The following is a 19,137-nucleotide window of genomic DNA, read 5'->3' as shown; positions in this document are numbered from 1 at the left end:
TGGCCAACCCACGCCTAGAAGCCAACCAGGAGCTGACAATGCTGATCACCAACCACAGTCAGACCGAGCAACGAGTGTCCCGAGGAGCCTGTGTAGCCCGAGCTGTCCTCCATCGAGCTGTGCCCCAGGAGCTGCCTGTCCGGCGCATGAGCCGGCTGTCGTATCCCCAGGTTCAAGGCCTGGTGTCTCAAGAGCCACGCAACCCTTGAAGGGGAGGTTGTGGTAATACGACACCCATACGGACAGGCCCAATACAGAGTTGCTTCGCTGTGACTTATGATAACAAACCCACCGCACTAATCCTATTATATCACTATCCATCTCATGACCGCTGTTAACCCCGCACCCGGCGGTCATACTAAGCCTGCCTAAATGTGGGGAGGGGACTTGAACATGCAATTATCACGAGTCCATCATGCACTTATATAATCGGGAGGCACTGCCTCCCCTTTTACCACCGCTGCCCCCACAGCCTGTCTACCGTCGAGCGCTAAGCCCTAGCGCCCCACACCCCCTTCAAACCTAACTATTGTCATATTTTTGTTGTATATATATAGTAACCATAACTTGTAAATATTATTCAGTTTAAATATATAATTCTGTATGATTGAATCCTGCTTGTTTGTTTGGTAGAATACTTAAAGGCTAGGGCCCGTTGAATCCGAACTCGTTACCCCGTGGGCCGAGTACGCTCGGCTTACCAGACAGCGACTACGCCCTTAGAGGCCTCTAGAGGAACTTAATTAGGGGGGGAGGGGAGTTGAATTCAAAAATCCATTTTATTGTTTAAAAATAAAAAGTAAGAAACAAGCATGACAACATCCAAAAGTAGCGAACCTCAAAAGTTATGGATGGAAATCTGGGAACTATATAAACTATAGAGTAGTGTCGTAAAAAATAAGCATTTAACTTATTTAAATAAATCACAAAACCTTTTAAAAATATATAATAACGTGAAAATCTAGGAATAAATTCAGCCCCCCAACCAATAAGCAAATCTCAATGAAATTTATTGGAAGTATTAAGAATGAAAACTAATACAATCCCTGAAAATTACAACCGTCTATCAGGAATATGAGTAGAGAAAATCACAAAAACCTATACATCGATCTAGCACTGCAACAAATAGACAAACCTTAAAGAAATTTTTTGAAAATATGTAGAATGTAAATTTATTTATTCCCTGAAAATTTCAGCCGTCTATCTTGAATAGAATCCGAGAAAACCATGAAAAAAAGAAAATATAGGAATAGATCTAGCACCCCAACCAAAAGGCAAATCTCAATGAAAATATGTAGAATGTGAACTTCAATCAAAAAACAGGAGCCGAGAAAATCACGTTTCTCCGATAGCATAACGGACTGACAAAGTGATTATAGAGTAGCTTCACTAATATTTTTTTTAGTAAGGGAGGGGGGAGTAGACCACCCCCATTTCTGATTTTAATTTTAAAAAGAAAGAAAAATAGGGGAAGTGTGGTGATTTTTTTCTAAGAGTAATTTCTCTTGGGAGGGTGGTTGTACCCTCTCGCAGGACCTATGAGAAGCTACCCTGTAAAGGAGAACCATATCGGTTTAGCGGTTAGCGTAAACCTTCGGTACAAATAAACTGACAGAGAGACATACATCCTGTTATTACGTACTAAGTATATTCTATTAAATAAAGTAGTAAGTTTTTTGTCTGATGCTTAATATTTTCATAACTACTTCACACAGTTACCGAGATGGTTTTAGGCTATTTTTCTATCATTTTGAATACAGGTTCTTGAAGGGATATGGAAGGACAGAGAAAATAGCCTACAACCTCACAAAGATCATGTCGGTTCAGCAGTTAGCGAGATTCTTCGTTACAGAAAAAAAGGATTTATATGATAAACATATAATAGGATATAGGGTTATTTTGTCTATTGCTAAAGATCTCAGAAAATACTAGACAAAGTAAATCAATGCCTGTCTGTCTAACGCTTAAGATCTTGGTAACCGCTGAACAGATAGGGTTGTAATCTTCAGGAAATATATCTACTGGTCCTGTGGTAGTATTAGGCTATTTTCTTAGAGTGTGGGAAACCCACCCCCCAAAAAAATCAACCACCCCTCAATTTATTTTTGTAAACTAATGCAAATCAGCGGGGTGGGGGAACCCCCACCACACCCTGGGGCGAAGCTTAAATGAAAAAAATAATCACAATCTTTTTTTATATTTTTTTTGACAAATTTCCAACAAACGATTCTATAAAAGAGGGGACGAAGCCTCTAGAGGCTAGGGGCGAAGCCTCTAATCCTAGTAGAAAGTAAAAAGCTTTAAGTGTCCCTCCCCCAAAGAAAATAGCAAAAAAACATCACAGGACTATTAGGTATATTCCATGAAGAGTAGAGCCCAATAGGTTTAGTGGTTACTGAGATAGTAAGCTTCTGATATACAGACGGACAAGCAGACAGACAGACATCATTCTACTTTGTATTATAGATAATATACTATTTTTGTAATACTTTTTGTACAAATACAAATAAATATACAAATACTTTTATACTTATATTTGATTCTTATTCTTTAAAAACTGAAGATACCAAAAAATAAGACTTCTTACTCCTAAACTGAGCACCATATGATATCTCGGAAAATTTACCCAAGTATATAAAGAATTTGAAAAAAATTATCGTAAAATCTATTAAAGGGGTAGTTGCATGAAATGCATTTAAACTTGAATTTAGTCAACTGCATATCTCTTTCTGTTCAATAGTTTAAACTAAATCTATAGGACATATATTTCAAATCCATAATAACATATATGCATAATTTACCTACATATTTTTGTTCTATGAAAATTGAAGATATTATTGAATTTATTTGATATAATACACCTATTGTTTTTTGCCAAAATTTCGAACATACAAATTACTTTTCTGCTAATATTTGATTCTTATTATTTAAAAAAAAACGTAAAACGTACAAAAATACAAATTTCAAAATACGTTACGTATACATATCAAAATAACGTCCAGAACGTACACAGATTCGATGCGTAACGTACAAAACGTACACTCTGGCCAGTCTGAAGATAGGTCAATTTTTTCTACCAAAAAAAAAATAATTTTTCCGAAGTACGCGAAATCTCACCTGGTAATCCCTGCCCAACTGGAAGACTTCAATAGGAGGAGCAGCCTGTACACCACTGAACACACTCATATTATTGCTTTAAGTTTCTTCGGTCTGAAATTTTAAATTGGTGTCCAGGTAAAAATGGTATAAAAATGCCCAAAGTATCAATTTTATGATACTTAAATACTGTATTTCAAGGAATAAATTCGGATCATAGAAAGAAAACGAAGTAGCGGGTTTCGTCATATTTTCACAGTAGCTTTTGATAGGTTTTTTTAGGTTAGGTAAATGTGAATAATTGTCCCGTAGGTCTAGGAAATAGGCCCCGCAGGGGTTAGAAATAGTAGGAAAGCTACTGCCAAAATACAACGAAACCCACTACTTCGTTTTTTTTCCATGATCCTTTTCAAAACAAAATAAACTGAAATAAAGAGGCTAGAAAATTCCTTTTGAATTTGTTAGATATCATTAAGCTTTGTAAAATTTTATCTTAATATTATTTACTTAATTTAGACTTTTGAAAGAACATTTTAATTGCAAATAAAAGAAAATTAAAGAAAAAGAAAAAAAAGAAAATTAATCTCTTACTAACGTTAATAATACATTAATATTATTATAATTATATCACAGAATATCACAATACAAAGACAAACTAAGCAGAAAACCACAATTATAAGTGTCAACACAATAAAGCAAAATATTTTCAGAAAAAAATCCACGAAAATTTAAAAAATCTTCTAAATTTGTAGGTAACAAATATTTGTTATCATTCAATGAGTTTAAATGTTAATTGTGTTAAAATCAAATTCCTAAATATTAGTTGTATTGTATAAACATAGAATAATATTAATTTACCTATTAAGAAATAGAACAATAACCGAGTATATGAATAGAGTACAATTAGACGAGTCTAGCTAGATTTCTTTACTGAATGTATTTACAAAAAAGTTTAGCTTTCAGAAGCGCACAGCTACTCTATAATTTTCTTTGTCATGTTAAATTTTTAAAAAAGATGAAAATTTGGGACAGTAATTTAATAATATGAGGTGTTTGTAATTGCTGAAGGCAACATTTCATTAAAATTATTAAACGACCTAAGAAACATGAAAAAATTAGGTGAAATAACATATAAACCTCATAACATATAAAAAGAAATTCACATAAAACAAGAGTATAAATGAATCATTAATGTACTTTGCTCCGCTACCTATTAACAAATTTGTCCTTATATTTCTGTATAATCAAGGCTATACTTGGAAAAAATAAAAAGAAAGTGAGAGAGAAATTATTGAACTAATAAAAAGTAAGGGAAACTTTTTATTTATCTTTTATATTAAAAGTAGTTTTATCCAATATTTTCTGGATTAAGAAAAATTGAAGTATTTACATTTCTTTTAATGTTATTATGTCATTTTCGTATTAAAATAAGATTATCATACATTATATTTAAGTATTAAACAGGTGGATTAAAAATCAGAAAATTGTTAACTTAAATAGAATATATTTGTCAACTTGTATCGAAAAAATATTTAACAAGACTTTGGGTGTTTTGAATAGTATGAACTTTTCGAAACTGATTAATTTCCGATGAGCCATACCAAAAAAATCATGAATCGTATCAAATTATGGACAATTTTCCAATAATAATAAAATAAAAATCATAAAATCAATACCAATTTTGTTGGTCCGGGCCTTAGATCTTGGGGGTCCAATAAAACTGAAACTTATAGTGAACTAATCTAATATTTTTATTGAACTATCTTCGGAAAGCTGTCTGTAATACGATGCGTTAAATTAAACTATTAAAGAAGCCTAAAAAGTCTTTTAACAAGGCATACACAATTCTTAAATCATTAGCACATAACATTTTTAAGGATGAAACAGAAAGAGAATTTATTTACAACTGTTCATTTTTATTAAACTAACAAATGTTTAAACAGATAAATATTAAAGTAATTTTATAACTAGTGCATTCTTGATTCTTAAGTAGAGCAGCTACTCTATAACTACACCATGTCCATCAATAAGGAAAACTGTTACTTTCTTGCTTAATAGCGGATTATAAAAATCCAAGAATCAAAATTTCATAATAAAGAGAGGGGTAGGTTTCTGGTAAAATCCGTAAAGGTTATGTGTTATAAGTTAAAAACAATAGTAGAACGATAAAAATTTATGTTAACTTTTAAAACAATTTTTTTGTACACATATTTAGTGAATATTATCGTTCTACTACTATTTTTAAGCCTTAAAACACACACCTTTACGGATTCTACCAGAAACCTACCCCTCTCTTATATCATTACTGGTATTATGTGTTTAGTTTAAATGACAAAATCTACCAAAACATTTATTTCTAAATAAATAATGTTGCTGCGCTACTTAAAACATACCCAGCCTTGTTTGTTAAGCTTTAAATTGAATTTAATCAAATATGAATAATTTTATCTAGTATTTACTTGTTTAATATTCTTTAATTCTTTAAAACAAATTAACTTTATAAAATTATTATCACACAGAAACTAAATTCATAATCTTGTTTTAATATTTTTATAGTTTGTACTTTTGCAACGCAGATATTACGCAAAATAATGATAATTATGTTCAGTTTCTTTCAATACGTTTCAAAATAAAATAAGGTGTGTTGTACTTGTAAAAACATAAATATATCCAGTTAGCTAATTCTGCACTGGCGAGCCTGAAAAATATCTTCCCCCTCCCCTCCACCCACTAAGCCTTGACATCTTAACTAAAACAAAGCTTCCCTTATATTAAGACTTAAAAATCTTGATTCCGTTTAACAGATATTAATGGACTAAACTTCTCTAAATATAGTTATTTTTGTATAAATAATAAAATCATAATATTTATAAAAACTGGCTCTAAAAATGCACATACAATATTTGCTGCACCTTGTCTGTCTGTAACTCTCTCAAACACTGAGCAATCTCAATGCAATTAATCTTCTTACAATTTTTTACTCTGAGCAGCCTGTTTCAAAATTGTATCCATGTCAAACAAATCCGGATAAACAAACTTCTCTCCATTTGTTTTCTTTTCTTCTTCATTATTATTATTAATTTCATTTCCCGCATTTATTGATTTTGTAACATTAACTATACTTGAGGAGAGATCCACTTTTCTAACACTGCCAAAGAAATCTGTGATGGGTACGGTGTAGGGGTCCCTGGCAAATAGGTCGGTCCGACGGCCCACTGTTGATATGCACACTCGTTTAGGACACACCTTAATATACAAATAAATAAATTGGTGCTTTTTACACAAATTGACTGTTGGGCACTGATTAACCCCCCATCAATAATTTTTAAATGTCCAGTTTAACCTAACATAAAATGACTGAAAGCAATAAACAAACAAACTACCCTCACCCCTTTTTTCAATTTAATTAAAATAAGAGTGGGGGGGGGGGGCTCGGTGCTCAACAAGATACTTTTTGTGATAGCAACTATAAATTTTACTGCACTGTAAATACTCATTTTACTTTTTACATAGCAAATTTAAATGTCAAATCTTCCCTCACTGTTTCACTGAACGACTGAGTGAATGAATGGAAAATTGCACACTTTTTGTTAGTGTAAATAGAAGACCTTAAGATTAATAAACCTTAAATCAAAAGTTGCACTCTGAATGTTTTATTTGTCTTGAGAATTTTGGATAGTGACCCAATAAAGGACGACTTGTAACCTTGAAGAGCTTGAAACACGAATAATAAAAGTAAAACCTTAGCTAAGATGAAGAATATAAGAAAGCAGTAAATACAAACAATGATGTGAAAGAGTGATTTAATCACTATACCATTTATTTTTGTTTAAATAATAATTAAAAACACGTACCTCCATAAATTCACCCATTGTTCTCTTTGAGTCAGGTTCAACCCTCTCTAAAAACTCCAGGGCGTAATAAGTATACCTGAAAAGTATTAATATATCATAATAAAGATCATTAGTATGTGTTACTGTATTATATTTTGTAAACAAAATTAAGAAAGTTCAAAATGCTGCTGGAAGGAAAAAAGAAAACAATTTATTGCAATAGAAGTTTGATGAGTGTACTACATTTAAACAATTATTCAATCATGTCTTACAAAGCCTTTTAATTTTTTATTAAAAATATTTGTATAATGCTGGAAACATAGTAATACCTGTCAATGATATAAACCCCAATAGCAGGGTCCACATGATGTGACAAGGAGTCTTCTCCAACCAAACTTGAGGCCACACTAAGGATGTTCGGACTGTAGAATAACTGGAACATCGAGGCAGCCTAAACAGTAACAGGAAGTCAATGTGTCTGTAACTTTAGATCTCGCTAACCGCTGCATTGATATCGTTATCCTTTTGCTTCTTATAGGTCCAAGGATAAGACAATGAACGATCTCCAATAATGTTGAACAAAATTTCATTATCTACTCTGTAGACTAAAATTATTGGTTTAAAAGTTTGAAAACCATTAGCTTGCAACAAAACAATTAAAATCAATAGAAGAATTCAAATTTTTAGAGCCAACGAACAAGATAACAAAATTTTGATACCGTCCAATGTCATCTCTCTCCATAAACAACCGCCATCTGGCGGACAAAAAAGACACTAACCTGACACGTGTCAATCATGAAGAAAATCTCGTTGTATCTTTTCTTGACCCACATTTGTTGGAAAGCGTCAGCCAGCTCTACATTTGTTATCTCCTCAGAGTCCTATGTAAAAAAGACATTCGTTTATAAAGATTTATGGATTGAAGTAGAAAACTGCCATACCAAGGCATAGATAGTTAAGGACATTAAAGTGAAGCTCTTTGTAAGTCCAGGGAAGGGTTACAACTATTTTGGGAGAGGGTATCTCTACTCATTCAAGAGAAATCCCCCCATATGAAATCTCTCCCTTCAATTTTTTCTTCTTTTTAAATCTAAAATTAAAGTTGAGGGTCGACTCTTCACTTCCTTCCCTTCAGTGAAGTAGTAAGTTTTTTTGCTTGAAGTTTAAGCATATATTAGGATGGTTTTAGGATATTTTTCAGGCTTCTACCTTCTGAAGCAAAGATCCAAGTGGCCTGAGCGTGACCACTAGTTCTGCTGGTAATATCAGGTCAAAACGAAAATATATAATGGTTGAATCTCATCTCCCATTCATTTGAACAATAATATCTAAGCAAAAAAATACTGTAAGCTTAGCTAACTACGAATTTTTAATCTTTATTTTATTAAATTAGAAAATGTTTTATTTTTATGTTGTTAATCTTTAAAGTTGTAAGGTTTCTTATTAGGAAAAATATACATTACGATGCTTAAATGCAGTTCAAGTCAACTTGATAACTTTATTTTTGTTTAAATCTGTGTTTCTATTAAAACGTTGAAATCGCAAGCAGGGAAATTTTACCTAGATAAAACCTTTTTGCTTTCAACTTAATTTGCAAACTGACAATTGAAATATAACAACTTTTCATATTATTTGATGATAAATAATCAGCATGATATAAAATGGTTTAGAAAGAGGGGAAAAATCGTCTTTTTCACTAGATATTACTTAACAAGGACATGTAACGTCCGTATATAGCCCAGCCATAGACGTTAAAAATAAGGATAAAGAGGTGTCCCCCCCCCCCCCAAAAAAAAACTTTAAAACCTTAGAATTACTAAAAAATACATGAAGACAAATATAAGATTTTCATCTTATATAAATGAAAATAAGAATACTATCTTCTCGTGTTCAAATATATAATCCTCTAGAATTAGTTTCTGAATATAGAAAACCTTGTAAGCTAAAATACTTTTACATTGTGACATACAAACATACCCTAATTATAGAGAAGCTGAGCTACTACAAATTTAGTTTTACTTGAAATTTCGGCAAACTTTCTATTACCTGGAACTTTAAGAATCCATCACCACCGTGTCCTGTCATATATACCAAGATATTGGAGCCTAGATAGATAGATAGATATGATATACATAGAATAGATAGATTGATTAGAACAGTAAGCAAATCGATAGATGGAATGTAACATAAATTATATGTTTATATCTATCACAACAAGTAACAACAAAAATCAAAATGTAAAGAACAGTAAACTATAATGCACAATAGTACAGATAATCTTTTGAAATGTGTAAATAGGACAAATAGCAGAGATATGTAATAAACAGCTATGTATTTGAAAGGGTAAGCAACACAAATTGACTGATATATAAAAATCTAAATTATAGAGTAGCTCCGCTACTGAAATATTTGATCTACCTTCATCTGTGAGCAGACGTTTAGAACGCGGAGTATTGGCGGGTAACCTTCCGGTCAACAAACGCACAAAATTCTCCACCGTTACCTAAATATCAAGTAAATATATAATCTAACTAAAATAGGATATTTTATTTTTTTAAGGGAATTTGACTATAAAAGCCTTACAAGGATTAAAATTACAAGATGAAGCAAGAAAGACAGAAAATATTAACAGATTAGCTTCTATAATAATCTTTCATTAAATTAAAATATTTGTTTTCTTGTTCCATAACAAAAAAACTTAAAACATAGTTTTGTTTTCTCACCAAACATAAAAGGATTTTAATTTACTAATGGAATCTTTAGAAGATTGGAATTATGGAATTACAAATCAAATGTTTATCTTTATTGAAAACTGTGCAAAGGAAAGTACAAATATTTGTTTTTTGGGGGGGATAGGACAATCGAATTAATTTTCCCATCCGTTAATACAATCAGAAATTCCAGGGATCTAAGACAATGGACGAAAAATTTATGTAAATCCCCAATGATGATATACAAAATCCACCCAACCCTTATGTTGATTACAATTAATGATTGAAACGTTTGAACACTTAACTTAATGAATCAACCAACCAATATTCTATGAAAGTCCCCCAAATTGTTGAGCCAACGAACAAAAACACGTTAGGTATTATTATTTCTCGTATTCATTCGAATCCGGTGGATAGGAACCGGTTCTCATCCATACGAAAAAACTATGTCTAGCATCGTATTATATCCAGCTTTCTACGAATATAAAAGTGTACAATCATAAGATTAAAACAAGTTTTTTAGCCGGTGCCTTTGGCAACCCGGGGCTAAAAAAACTAGTTTTAATCTTATAATTGTACGTTCTATATCCGCGGAAAGCTGTTTATAATACGATGCGAGAAATAACTATTATCAAACTTTGGGGACTAGTGTTATAAAGAGCCCAATAACCCATTTCTCCCTGAAGAATTCAAACTTTGGTATAAAGGTACAAGTACATGCAAAAGGACATTTCGTATTATAGAGTAGCTTTGCTAAAAAAACAGCCTTTTGGGGAAAGATTGCGAATATGTTTATTCTTTCCCCTTGTTATCTGTTTTCTATGAATATGTTTGTTAATTGTAATTATTAATGTTAATTACCTCATAACCTCTGTAATCAACTTCAACATCATCTCCATACACATCAATATTCTACATCAGTAGGTTACTTAAATATTAGGTTCATACAAGATTTTAAACAGTTATAAAGGCAAGCTTATCCTTTTATAAAAGTAATAAGATGTTTTTCTGTATGTTTGTACTTTGTACCGAAGCTTCCAATAGGTCCTAGGAAGGTTTATAACTATTTGGGGGGAGGAAACCACCACCCTCCCAGAAATTGTCTGAATAATTAAAATTGGTGTAATCCAAGACCATAATAAAACAAGCATTTTAATAATATATGCTTACTGCCTCAATCGAAAAAATTAAAAATATTTTTTGATATTATTGCTTCCAACTTAAAGTAAGCTCATTTCCACTCGTTTTTACAGCTTGATATTATATTATCCAAAATAAATATTAAAAAAATAAAAGCAGTAGGATACATGTTGAAATTGTTAACACTGCAGAATTAAAATCCATTATAATTTATTTAAGTATTGGTCCCTGGTTTGCATTATTGAATACAGTAGCTGGCCGTGGATTTCTGGGGTTGCAGGCCATATCGTCTGCCACCATCAGAATAATTTGACTGTCGGGTATTCCCAGCCGTTTTACACTCCTAAATTATTAATAGTTCGTCAGTCAGAAACAAAGACGTCCAAGTAAGTGGGTTGGGGTTAAAGGGGTGTTTACCTCCCCCCAGAACAAATTATATGAAAATGGAGTATATCATCCCCCCTCTACTTAACCCTCATTTTACCTCCTTGGAAAGCTTGGACGTCCTTAGAAATAAACAGAATTGGATCATATACAAAGATAGTGAGCAACAATTAAGATAACTATACATAATAGATAGTAAAAATATACAAGTTTAAATAGAAAGATCAAGAAATATTGATTTTACATTAAAGGCATTTTATATTTGGAATAAGATTCTTAAGAATGTATTTAGCTTATTTATCTTGGATACATAATAAAGAAAATTAATTATTACTGATATGCTTCTCTAGTTATCATGGATCATTGGAGAATATTTGTTATCCTTAGCAATATAAGAAATATTGCATATTTTCTTTATCGGGATATATCAAAAGATAATCAAATGCAATTTTATTCCATCTATTCTATTAAGTAAAAGACAAGGACTAAACATCTATGATCTAACTCCACTTAAGTAGATAATTAAGTCTTAAAAAAGAGAAAACAGTACTGATCAAAGACTAAGGGGGTTGTCAAAACCCCCTTTAAATTGAAATTGGGAAGGATTGCCTTCTCTTTTTCACTACAAAAACAAATAACGTAAAGACAGTAGAATCCGTAAGCTCAAACTATAAAAGCTCTGTAATAAGCCATTATAGACATGGGACTGCCTTAGTTGAGTAATAGCTACGATTCTTTCTAACAAATATTTGACTTTACTTTGCTATGTGAAACAGTTTTGTCTAATATTTATCCCTTCTCTCTCCGTTAATATAGTCCTCTGGGGAAATCTAATAATAGCAAACTTAACCCCCCGAGTTTTAGACACTCATTGATAAAATACTTTTAAAAATAAAAACAACATCCACAAAAGGGTAATCAAAATCAGAAAGGGAGGGGAAATTGGGCTGTTTATTACACTGGTCCCCAAAGTCTTACAATAACGTTTTCTTATTCGATGGCTTAACAACCTTGGGAACTTTTAGTGAATTTTGATTGGTTGGTTAATTTAGATGAGTGTCCTAACGTTTCAACCAAAACTGGTTTGTCAACAGAAGGGGTATTTTTGTGTATCATCATTAAAAATGTATATCAAATTATCGGCTATTGTCTTTTCCTTTTAGATTCCTGAATCAGTATATAAATCAGGCCTATCTGTCTGTCTTGATAAAAATACAGGCGTACACATACCAATCACAGAAACATTATTCTTCTACATAACGTAAGATATTTTTATTATTAACGTTACAACTACTCTATACTTATAACTAGGGCCTGTCTGTTGGTCCATCTATAGAAAAGTTTACCTGTAAACTGATAAAACATTTGCAACATGTCTGTAGTTGAACCAAAATCTGGAGGTATCCACCAAAACTGCCCAGTTATTTGTGTGGCTGGATTCTCGAAATTTCTGAAACCAAAAGGTTTAGGTTTATGCTTTATTCGACTAAATCCAATACTTCTTTTTTTTTGGGGGGGGGGGGATTTCTCTTAAGAGGTTGGAGGTACCCTCCCAAAGGGTTAGTTTCACGAAATGCATTTGAACTTAATTTAGTGAACCGCATATATTATCCTGGTTAATTGGTTAAACTACATTTATATGGCATATATTTGAAAGAATTTCAAATTTCTACCACGTAGTTTTTAAAATATCAAGACTTGAAAATCGTCTTTTTAAATTGCATACCTATATGACAAAAAGACAATTTTCAAGTCTTGATATCTTAAAAACTACGTGGTAGAAAATTGAATTTATTTCAAATATATGCTATATAAATGTAGTTTAACCCATTAACTAGGAAAAAATATGCAGTTCACTAAATAAAGTTCAAATGCATTTCATGAAACTACCCCTTTCAGTTATAAATCACCCTGGACCTATGAGAAGTAGGTTAGCAAGATTCTAAGCTACAAACACAAACACAGACATCCTGTTACTTTTATAGGAGGATTGTAAAGGAAAGATTATTCAAAATCTAGCTTTAAATGTTTTTTCTTTTCTTTTCAATGATAATTCTAATATTTGACGATGTAAGAGAAGACAGATGAAATATGTCTACTATAGTTTTCAAAAATAAGTATGCCATGACTTGACTAACTTAAGTTATGAACTAAAGGGGGGGGGGCGAAAGTGACACTTTTTGAAACCAAAACTAAAAGTCAAAGGAACTCAACTAAAAAAAGAGTTACAGGTCTGACATTTTGCATGGCAGTTGCTTTATAGGAGTACAATATGGAACTATGAAGAAACGGCGTCGCAACCGCCGATAAAAGGCAAAAAAAAATTCGGCGGGAAACGGCGGTTTTCGGCGGTTGCGCCGCCGTTTCTTCACAGTTCCATATTTTACCCCTATAAAGCAACTACCATGCAAAATCTCAGACCTGTAACTCTTTTTTTAGTTGAGTTCCTTTGTTGACTTTTAGTTTTGGTTTCAAAAAGTGTCACTTTCGCCCACCCCCCACCCCCCTTATTAAGGTCTTTTCAGACTTTAAATTAGTCTTCTAATTCTTGTGTCTCTAGATCTACATAAACTTAACATAGGATTAACATTAATTTACATTTCAACGAAATTGAAATTCATCCAATATTTATAACAATTTTAGGAAAATTAAATTGAGATTTTAATTGAGATTTTACTCAATAACTAAATGGATAAGACAATGGCCGATAATTTGAAATACATCCCCAATAATGATAACCAAAATTGCCCCTTCTATATATTCAAAACGTTTGGACTGGACACAAAATTGAATAAACCAAATCAAAATTCAAAAAGAGTCCCCAAAGTTGATAAGCACTCGAATAAGAAAATGTTAATATAAAACATTGGGGACGAGTGGAATAAACAGCCGAATGCCCTTCCAAAAATACATACATTATTAATTTATAATAATATCTAAAAACCAGAATTATTAAAATTATCAAAGGTCATTTTAAATATCAGATATACTGTAAAGAAAATCACATATAAACATATTTCCCCAATGTTATTATCTAGCTCTACATATAATCACTTTTTATTCCTGAGCCAAAAATAAAACTATCAATATATCACAAACATAATATAAATTAATATATATACTGTATTGATGCCTAAAGTTGAAATATGTCTGTATCATAACACCATAGAGTCAGGCAATTAAGCCGCAACGGTTTATTTCCAAAAAAGTTTAAGTTATTTAATCAGTATTGCTATTTAAAGGTATTTAAGAGGAAAATATTGGAAGATAATTGTATTTATCAACCCAAATGATGATAAAACAAGGATGACAACATTCATAAAAGCGAAGCTCTGAAACGGTAGGACAAACGGACATTAACACTTGTATAATGTCAGAACTGAATAATCAGAATGCGAATGTATAAGTCAAAGCAAAATTGTAAGTAAATTTGTTGAAAAACTGCTTGATACAGGATAATGATTAGGGTAAGGCGGGGGAAGTTTCGGTAAGGGGCTATTTTCGGTAATTTCGACCTACCTTCATTAAATGACCTTTTTCTCCATGTTCCTTTCAAATGACAGAAAAAAACATAAAAGCAAATTTGTTCCTTATTAAATTGCCTACAAATTTTGTGAGATGAATATTAAGGGTACTTATTGGGTCTCAAAGTCGGACAAAAAAAATTTTTTTTTCAAAAATTTTTTAGTAGGTGTGTAAAGATCGACGTACACAAAAATTGGTAAGACCTAGAGCTGATCCGTAAAAACCTTTTGAACTAAGAATTGCCCGCTCTTTCCAAATCTGTTGAGAGCTTTAAAATCGGGGTAATACTTTTTTCAAAAATGACCAAAGTTGGCGCCGGGGGAAATTTCGGTAATTTCAAAAGAAATTAAAATTCAACTTTTAAGGTCATGTTTTCATGTTTTCTTTAGTCAAATCTATTATTCCATATGGACTTTTTAAGAATTAGGCCTAAAAATGAATAGAACAGATAAAAAACAAAAAAAAATTAATTTAATTTTTTGAAGCAAATTTTTGCGAGGAAAAAATCAAAATTTCTGGTCCTTTGAAAAAAAATATTTTTGACATAGGAGGAATAGTCCGATCTTTATGAATTTTTTTGTGGTTAATCCCAATAACCTATACTAATTATGATTTTTTACGCTTGTTTGGTCGTTTGGCCTTTTTTCATCGATTTTTTTAAGGTTAAAATGTAGTCAAGATTTTTTGCAAAGATGACACTTTTGCTTCAAATTCGATTATTGAGGTCAATTTTTAATCAATTTTCATGTTTTTTGGTCTAAATCTATAGTTCAATGTGAGCTTTTTTAGGATCAGGCCTAAAAAGTAATAAAATACGTTTTTTTCTTATATTAATTTTAAGTTTAAAAAAAAAAAATTTTCGAAAAAAAAAATCGAAAATTCGCGACTTTCAAAAAAATTCATTTTTAACATAGAAGGAATAGTCCGATCATTATGAAATTTTTTGTGGATAATCCCTGTAACCTATACTAATTATGATTATTTATGTTCGACTGGCCGTTTGGCCGTTTTTTATCGATTTTTTTTAGGTTGAAAAAAATTACCGAAAATTCCCCCGCTGGTGGGGAATTTTCGGTAACTTTTTTGCGGTCAATTTCGGCAAACTTCTAAAAGTCCTAGGATAACGTCCTTTTAGGACCTGATAGTCCTTTCCATAAGCTTTCTACCGGTCTTGGTTTCATTTGAAAATATTAATATTTACCCCATTTTTTTTCAAAAAAAACCCGAAAAAATACCGAAATTCCCTCCCCCCCTTACCCTATGGACATACTTACATTTTTAGGACTGGATTATAGAGTTGCTTCGCTTATAATATTGTACTTTGTTGTCCCAGGAATCAGTATACCAAAAATCAAACCAATCGGATAATTAGGTCACATACAAATTTGTTGTTAAAAATGTAAAAAAAATCAACATGTTTAAAATGGACGTACGGACATTCTGGTAATGATTATAGAGTTGCTACGCTTTCTAACTCGTGCCTAACTATTACAGGAATCACCATGCAAAATTTGAAATTGATAGGACAATTCTAACATGCCTAAATTAACAAAAAAAGCTATTTAAAAAAGTAAAAAAATCAACATGTTTAAAATGGACGTACGGACATTTTGGTAATGATTATAGAGTTGCTACGCTTTCTAAATCGTACCTAACTACTAAAGGAATCACCGTGCAAAATTTGAAATCGATAGGACAACTCTAACATGTCTAAATTAACGAAAAAAGCTATCCGTGACGGACGGACGTATGGACGGACGGACCGAACCTAATTATAGAAAAGCTTCGCTTTTAAAAAATTACCGATCAAAATTCAATAAAAGTACTTAACTACCCTTTTTTTTAAAACCGAAGAATAACAAGGTTAAAAACTTAGGGTACTAGAGCAAATTACAGTTTAATATACCATCCCTACATGATCATATAGGTTTTTAAAAAGTTTCAGTATGAAAGTAAAGAAAAGAAAGTAGTTCCTACCTAATAAAATATCAAAATAAAGTTACGACAATCCTGATTTTGTGACATGACCATCATACTATATCAAATATTTTGAAGTTTCACTTATCTCAATTAAATAGAATATTTCACTATTATATTTTAATTTTTAATTTTGTATTATTCCATTTCTTCAAATCAATTACAGCATAGAACTGTAAACATCAATGAACTAAAAGATTAGTTATTGAGTTGGAGGCAAAATAGTTATCAAAATAAAGCGTATAAAAGTACTTTTAAAGTTAACACAAACTAAAACAATAAGAAATAAATATTATACATGTGAATATGTTATCTGCACGGCAAACACAAAGAAACCAATATCATTTCTCTTCAGAATTATACGAGTAGTAGTATTGGTGTCCATACACTCCCGCAACAACAAAATCGCAAATATTTTGATAATGTAATAAAAAAAGTGGATTTAATGATTTTTTTAGGGGGGGGGGGGTATTTTCAATTTTATTTTTTTTAATAATTTTTATTTGGGGGGGGGATAATTTGTTTTGGGGCGGTTTCTCTTGGGAAGGTGGTGGTTCCCTCCCCCAGAATAGTTGTAAACCTTCCAGTGACCTATGAGAAGCTACCCTGCAAAGGAGAACCCTATCGGTTCAGCTGAGCAGTTACCGAGATCCTTCGGTACAAACATACACACAGACAGACAAAAAGACAGACAGACATCCTGTTACTTTAATATAAGGATAGTTTAATGTAAAAAACCCTGTAAGATTAAAAAATCGACATGAAATTTATATTTCAACAATATTGAAGGAACACATTAGTTGAGAATATCAGAGGATAAAAGGTAGGCCGGAGATATTGGAGCTAACTAAGAATACTCTTTACACAAATTTTCCTTCAAACTTGTTTTATTGGTAACACAATTGCGTTCATAATATTTACAATACAAATTGTCATGAGTCAATGGACAGTCTACAAAGTAAAGCAAATTAAAAATTTAAAAGAATAATTTCCTTTAGAATCTAAATACAAAAATGCATTTTGATTGTTGTTGGTCTACACTGATTACTCTAATTGATGGTATAGCAAAGTTTATTAATTGAATGTCTGCATCAAGAGATGGGGAAAATAGAGATAGTTGGATCACATATAAGCATACAGACCATTTCCAAGACAAAGGCATGCATTTCTTTTATAAAAGAATGAAAACATTTATAAATTATAAGTAGCGGAGCTAAGATGTAGGGTAGGTTTCATATAGGACAAAGTTTAGGAATTGAAATCAATAACGAGATAGACAATTTATAAAACAATGACATATGTTAGATGATATAGAGCAGAATAGTACTGAAAAACAATTTTGTAGGTAGATAAGTAGAGAAATATTATAGAAAGATTATGTAGGGGTTTGAAGTAAAGCAAATCTTCCCCTATGTTTTGTAATTGGTATTTATCTCTTCGACTAAAAAGTATCTTCCTTTACACTAATGTTTAAGAAATACCTACCATTCCTAATATATTGATACGTTTCCCTTACAAAAAATACAACTTATACTTTAGCAACGTATTGATAATCTTTTTCTGTGCTTAATATTTTCAAAATTGTAAGAGTAGCCTAACATAGTAAAAATAATTTTTTTGATGCTACAAAAAAAACTATATAAACACTGCTAAAAAAGAAGAAAAAATCTGCTGTTTTTTAAGCCATCCTATGATACTACTCATTCTATTAATTTGCGGTGGGAAGAATGTATAGAAATAGTTAGTGATTAATCTCCCAATAAATATATTTACATATATTATATAACCAGGATAAGACAATGGCCGATAAATTGATGTACATCCCCAATGATGATACACAAAATTATCCCTTCTGTGGTTGAAACGTTTAGACTCTCAACTTCATAAAACCAACCAATAAAATATCAGTAGAAGTCTCCAAAGTTGCTAAGCCAAGGAATAAAAAACATTATTATAGAACTTTGGGACTAGTGTATTATACATACCAATGTCCCTCCCTTCCTTGATTATATACAAGTGAATACATTTTATTTATGTGTATACTAACTAGTTATAAAATGTTGATAATTTCATAGTAAGAAAACTCAACAAAAACATGGCCTTTCATAATTTTTGTAATCTAAACAGGATAGAATGGTAATATCAACATGAAACATTGAAAAATATTGTTCAATATGTACATATTGCAAAAGTTTTTCATTTGGTGAGAGTAGTAGGGTGTTAGAAAGATTTTTAAAAACAATTAGGTAAAGGTCTAGTTTTCTAAAGAGTTTTAGGTCATTTTTGCATTTACTTTATAATTGCCAGTCACCTATTTGACAACTAGCAGTCAAGTTAAACTTCATTCAGTCAGTTTTATTTCAAGATTATGTTAAAAATCTTACCTTAGGTATATCTAATTGAGATTGAGAATAGCACACTGAAACACACAATAAACTCAAAACAGCTGTTCGTAATAACATTGTGAAAAA

At 31.5% G+C, this 19,137-nt stretch overlaps 2 protein-coding genes across 2 annotated transcripts in view; both read right to left on the bottom strand.

Annotated features, from left to right (window-relative positions):
- The window catches only part of LOC145314563 (aspartate aminotransferase, cytoplasmic-like), a 19,776-nt gene extending 16,508 nt beyond the window's left edge, over positions 1-3,268 (bottom strand). Inside the window, exon 1 of the mRNA XM_080154532.1 lies at positions 3,118-3,268. Within this exon, the coding sequence (XP_080010658.1) occupies positions 3,118-3,186 (69 nt within the window). The 5' untranslated portion in view covers positions 3,187-3,268. The remainder of the gene's footprint in view (positions 1-3,117) is intronic.
- On the bottom strand, positions 3,210-19,134 carry LOC145314565 (putative GPI-anchor transamidase). The gene is made up of 10 exons (XM_080154539.1): positions 19,051-19,134; positions 12,511-12,614; positions 11,011-11,123; positions 10,502-10,554; positions 9,348-9,432; positions 8,976-9,034; positions 7,709-7,810; positions 7,259-7,380; positions 6,951-7,026; positions 3,210-6,342 (listed from the first exon to the last, which is right to left on the bottom strand). Exons 1-10 carry the CDS (start codon positions 19,126-19,128, stop codon positions 6,064-6,066), a joined length of 1,071 nt encoding a protein of 356 aa, XP_080010665.1. The 5' UTR covers positions 19,129-19,134; the 3' UTR covers positions 3,210-6,063.
- Between the last annotated feature and the right edge of the window lie 3 nt (positions 19,135-19,137).

The sequence above is a fragment of the Acartia tonsa genome, chromosome 3, assembly GCF_053477335.1.
Source record: "Acartia tonsa isolate MP-2025a chromosome 3, ASM5347733v1, whole genome shotgun sequence".
Classification (NCBI taxonomy): domain Eukaryota; kingdom Metazoa; phylum Arthropoda; class Copepoda; order Calanoida; family Acartiidae; genus Acartia; species Acartia tonsa.
Note: the sequence above shows the minus strand (reverse complement) of the source record. Positions and strands in the feature narration are given on the sequence as shown.

What these genes read in the sequence shown, in the direction of transcription:
- LOC145314565 (XM_080154539.1), bottom strand. Translation starts at nt 19,128, where the DNA reads ATGTTATTACGAACAGCTGTTTTGAGTTTATTGTGTGTTTCAGTGTGC. An exon ending in ACGTCTGCTCACAGATGAAG is followed by an intron (nt 9,035 to 9,347) that starts GTAGATCAAATA and finishes CTATCTATCTAG; the next exon opens with GCTCCAATATCTTGGTATAT. An exon ending in TCATGATTGACACGTGTCAG is followed by an intron (nt 7,381 to 7,708) that starts GTTAGTGTCTTT and finishes GTTACTGTTTAG; the next exon opens with GCTGCCTCGATGTTCCAGTT.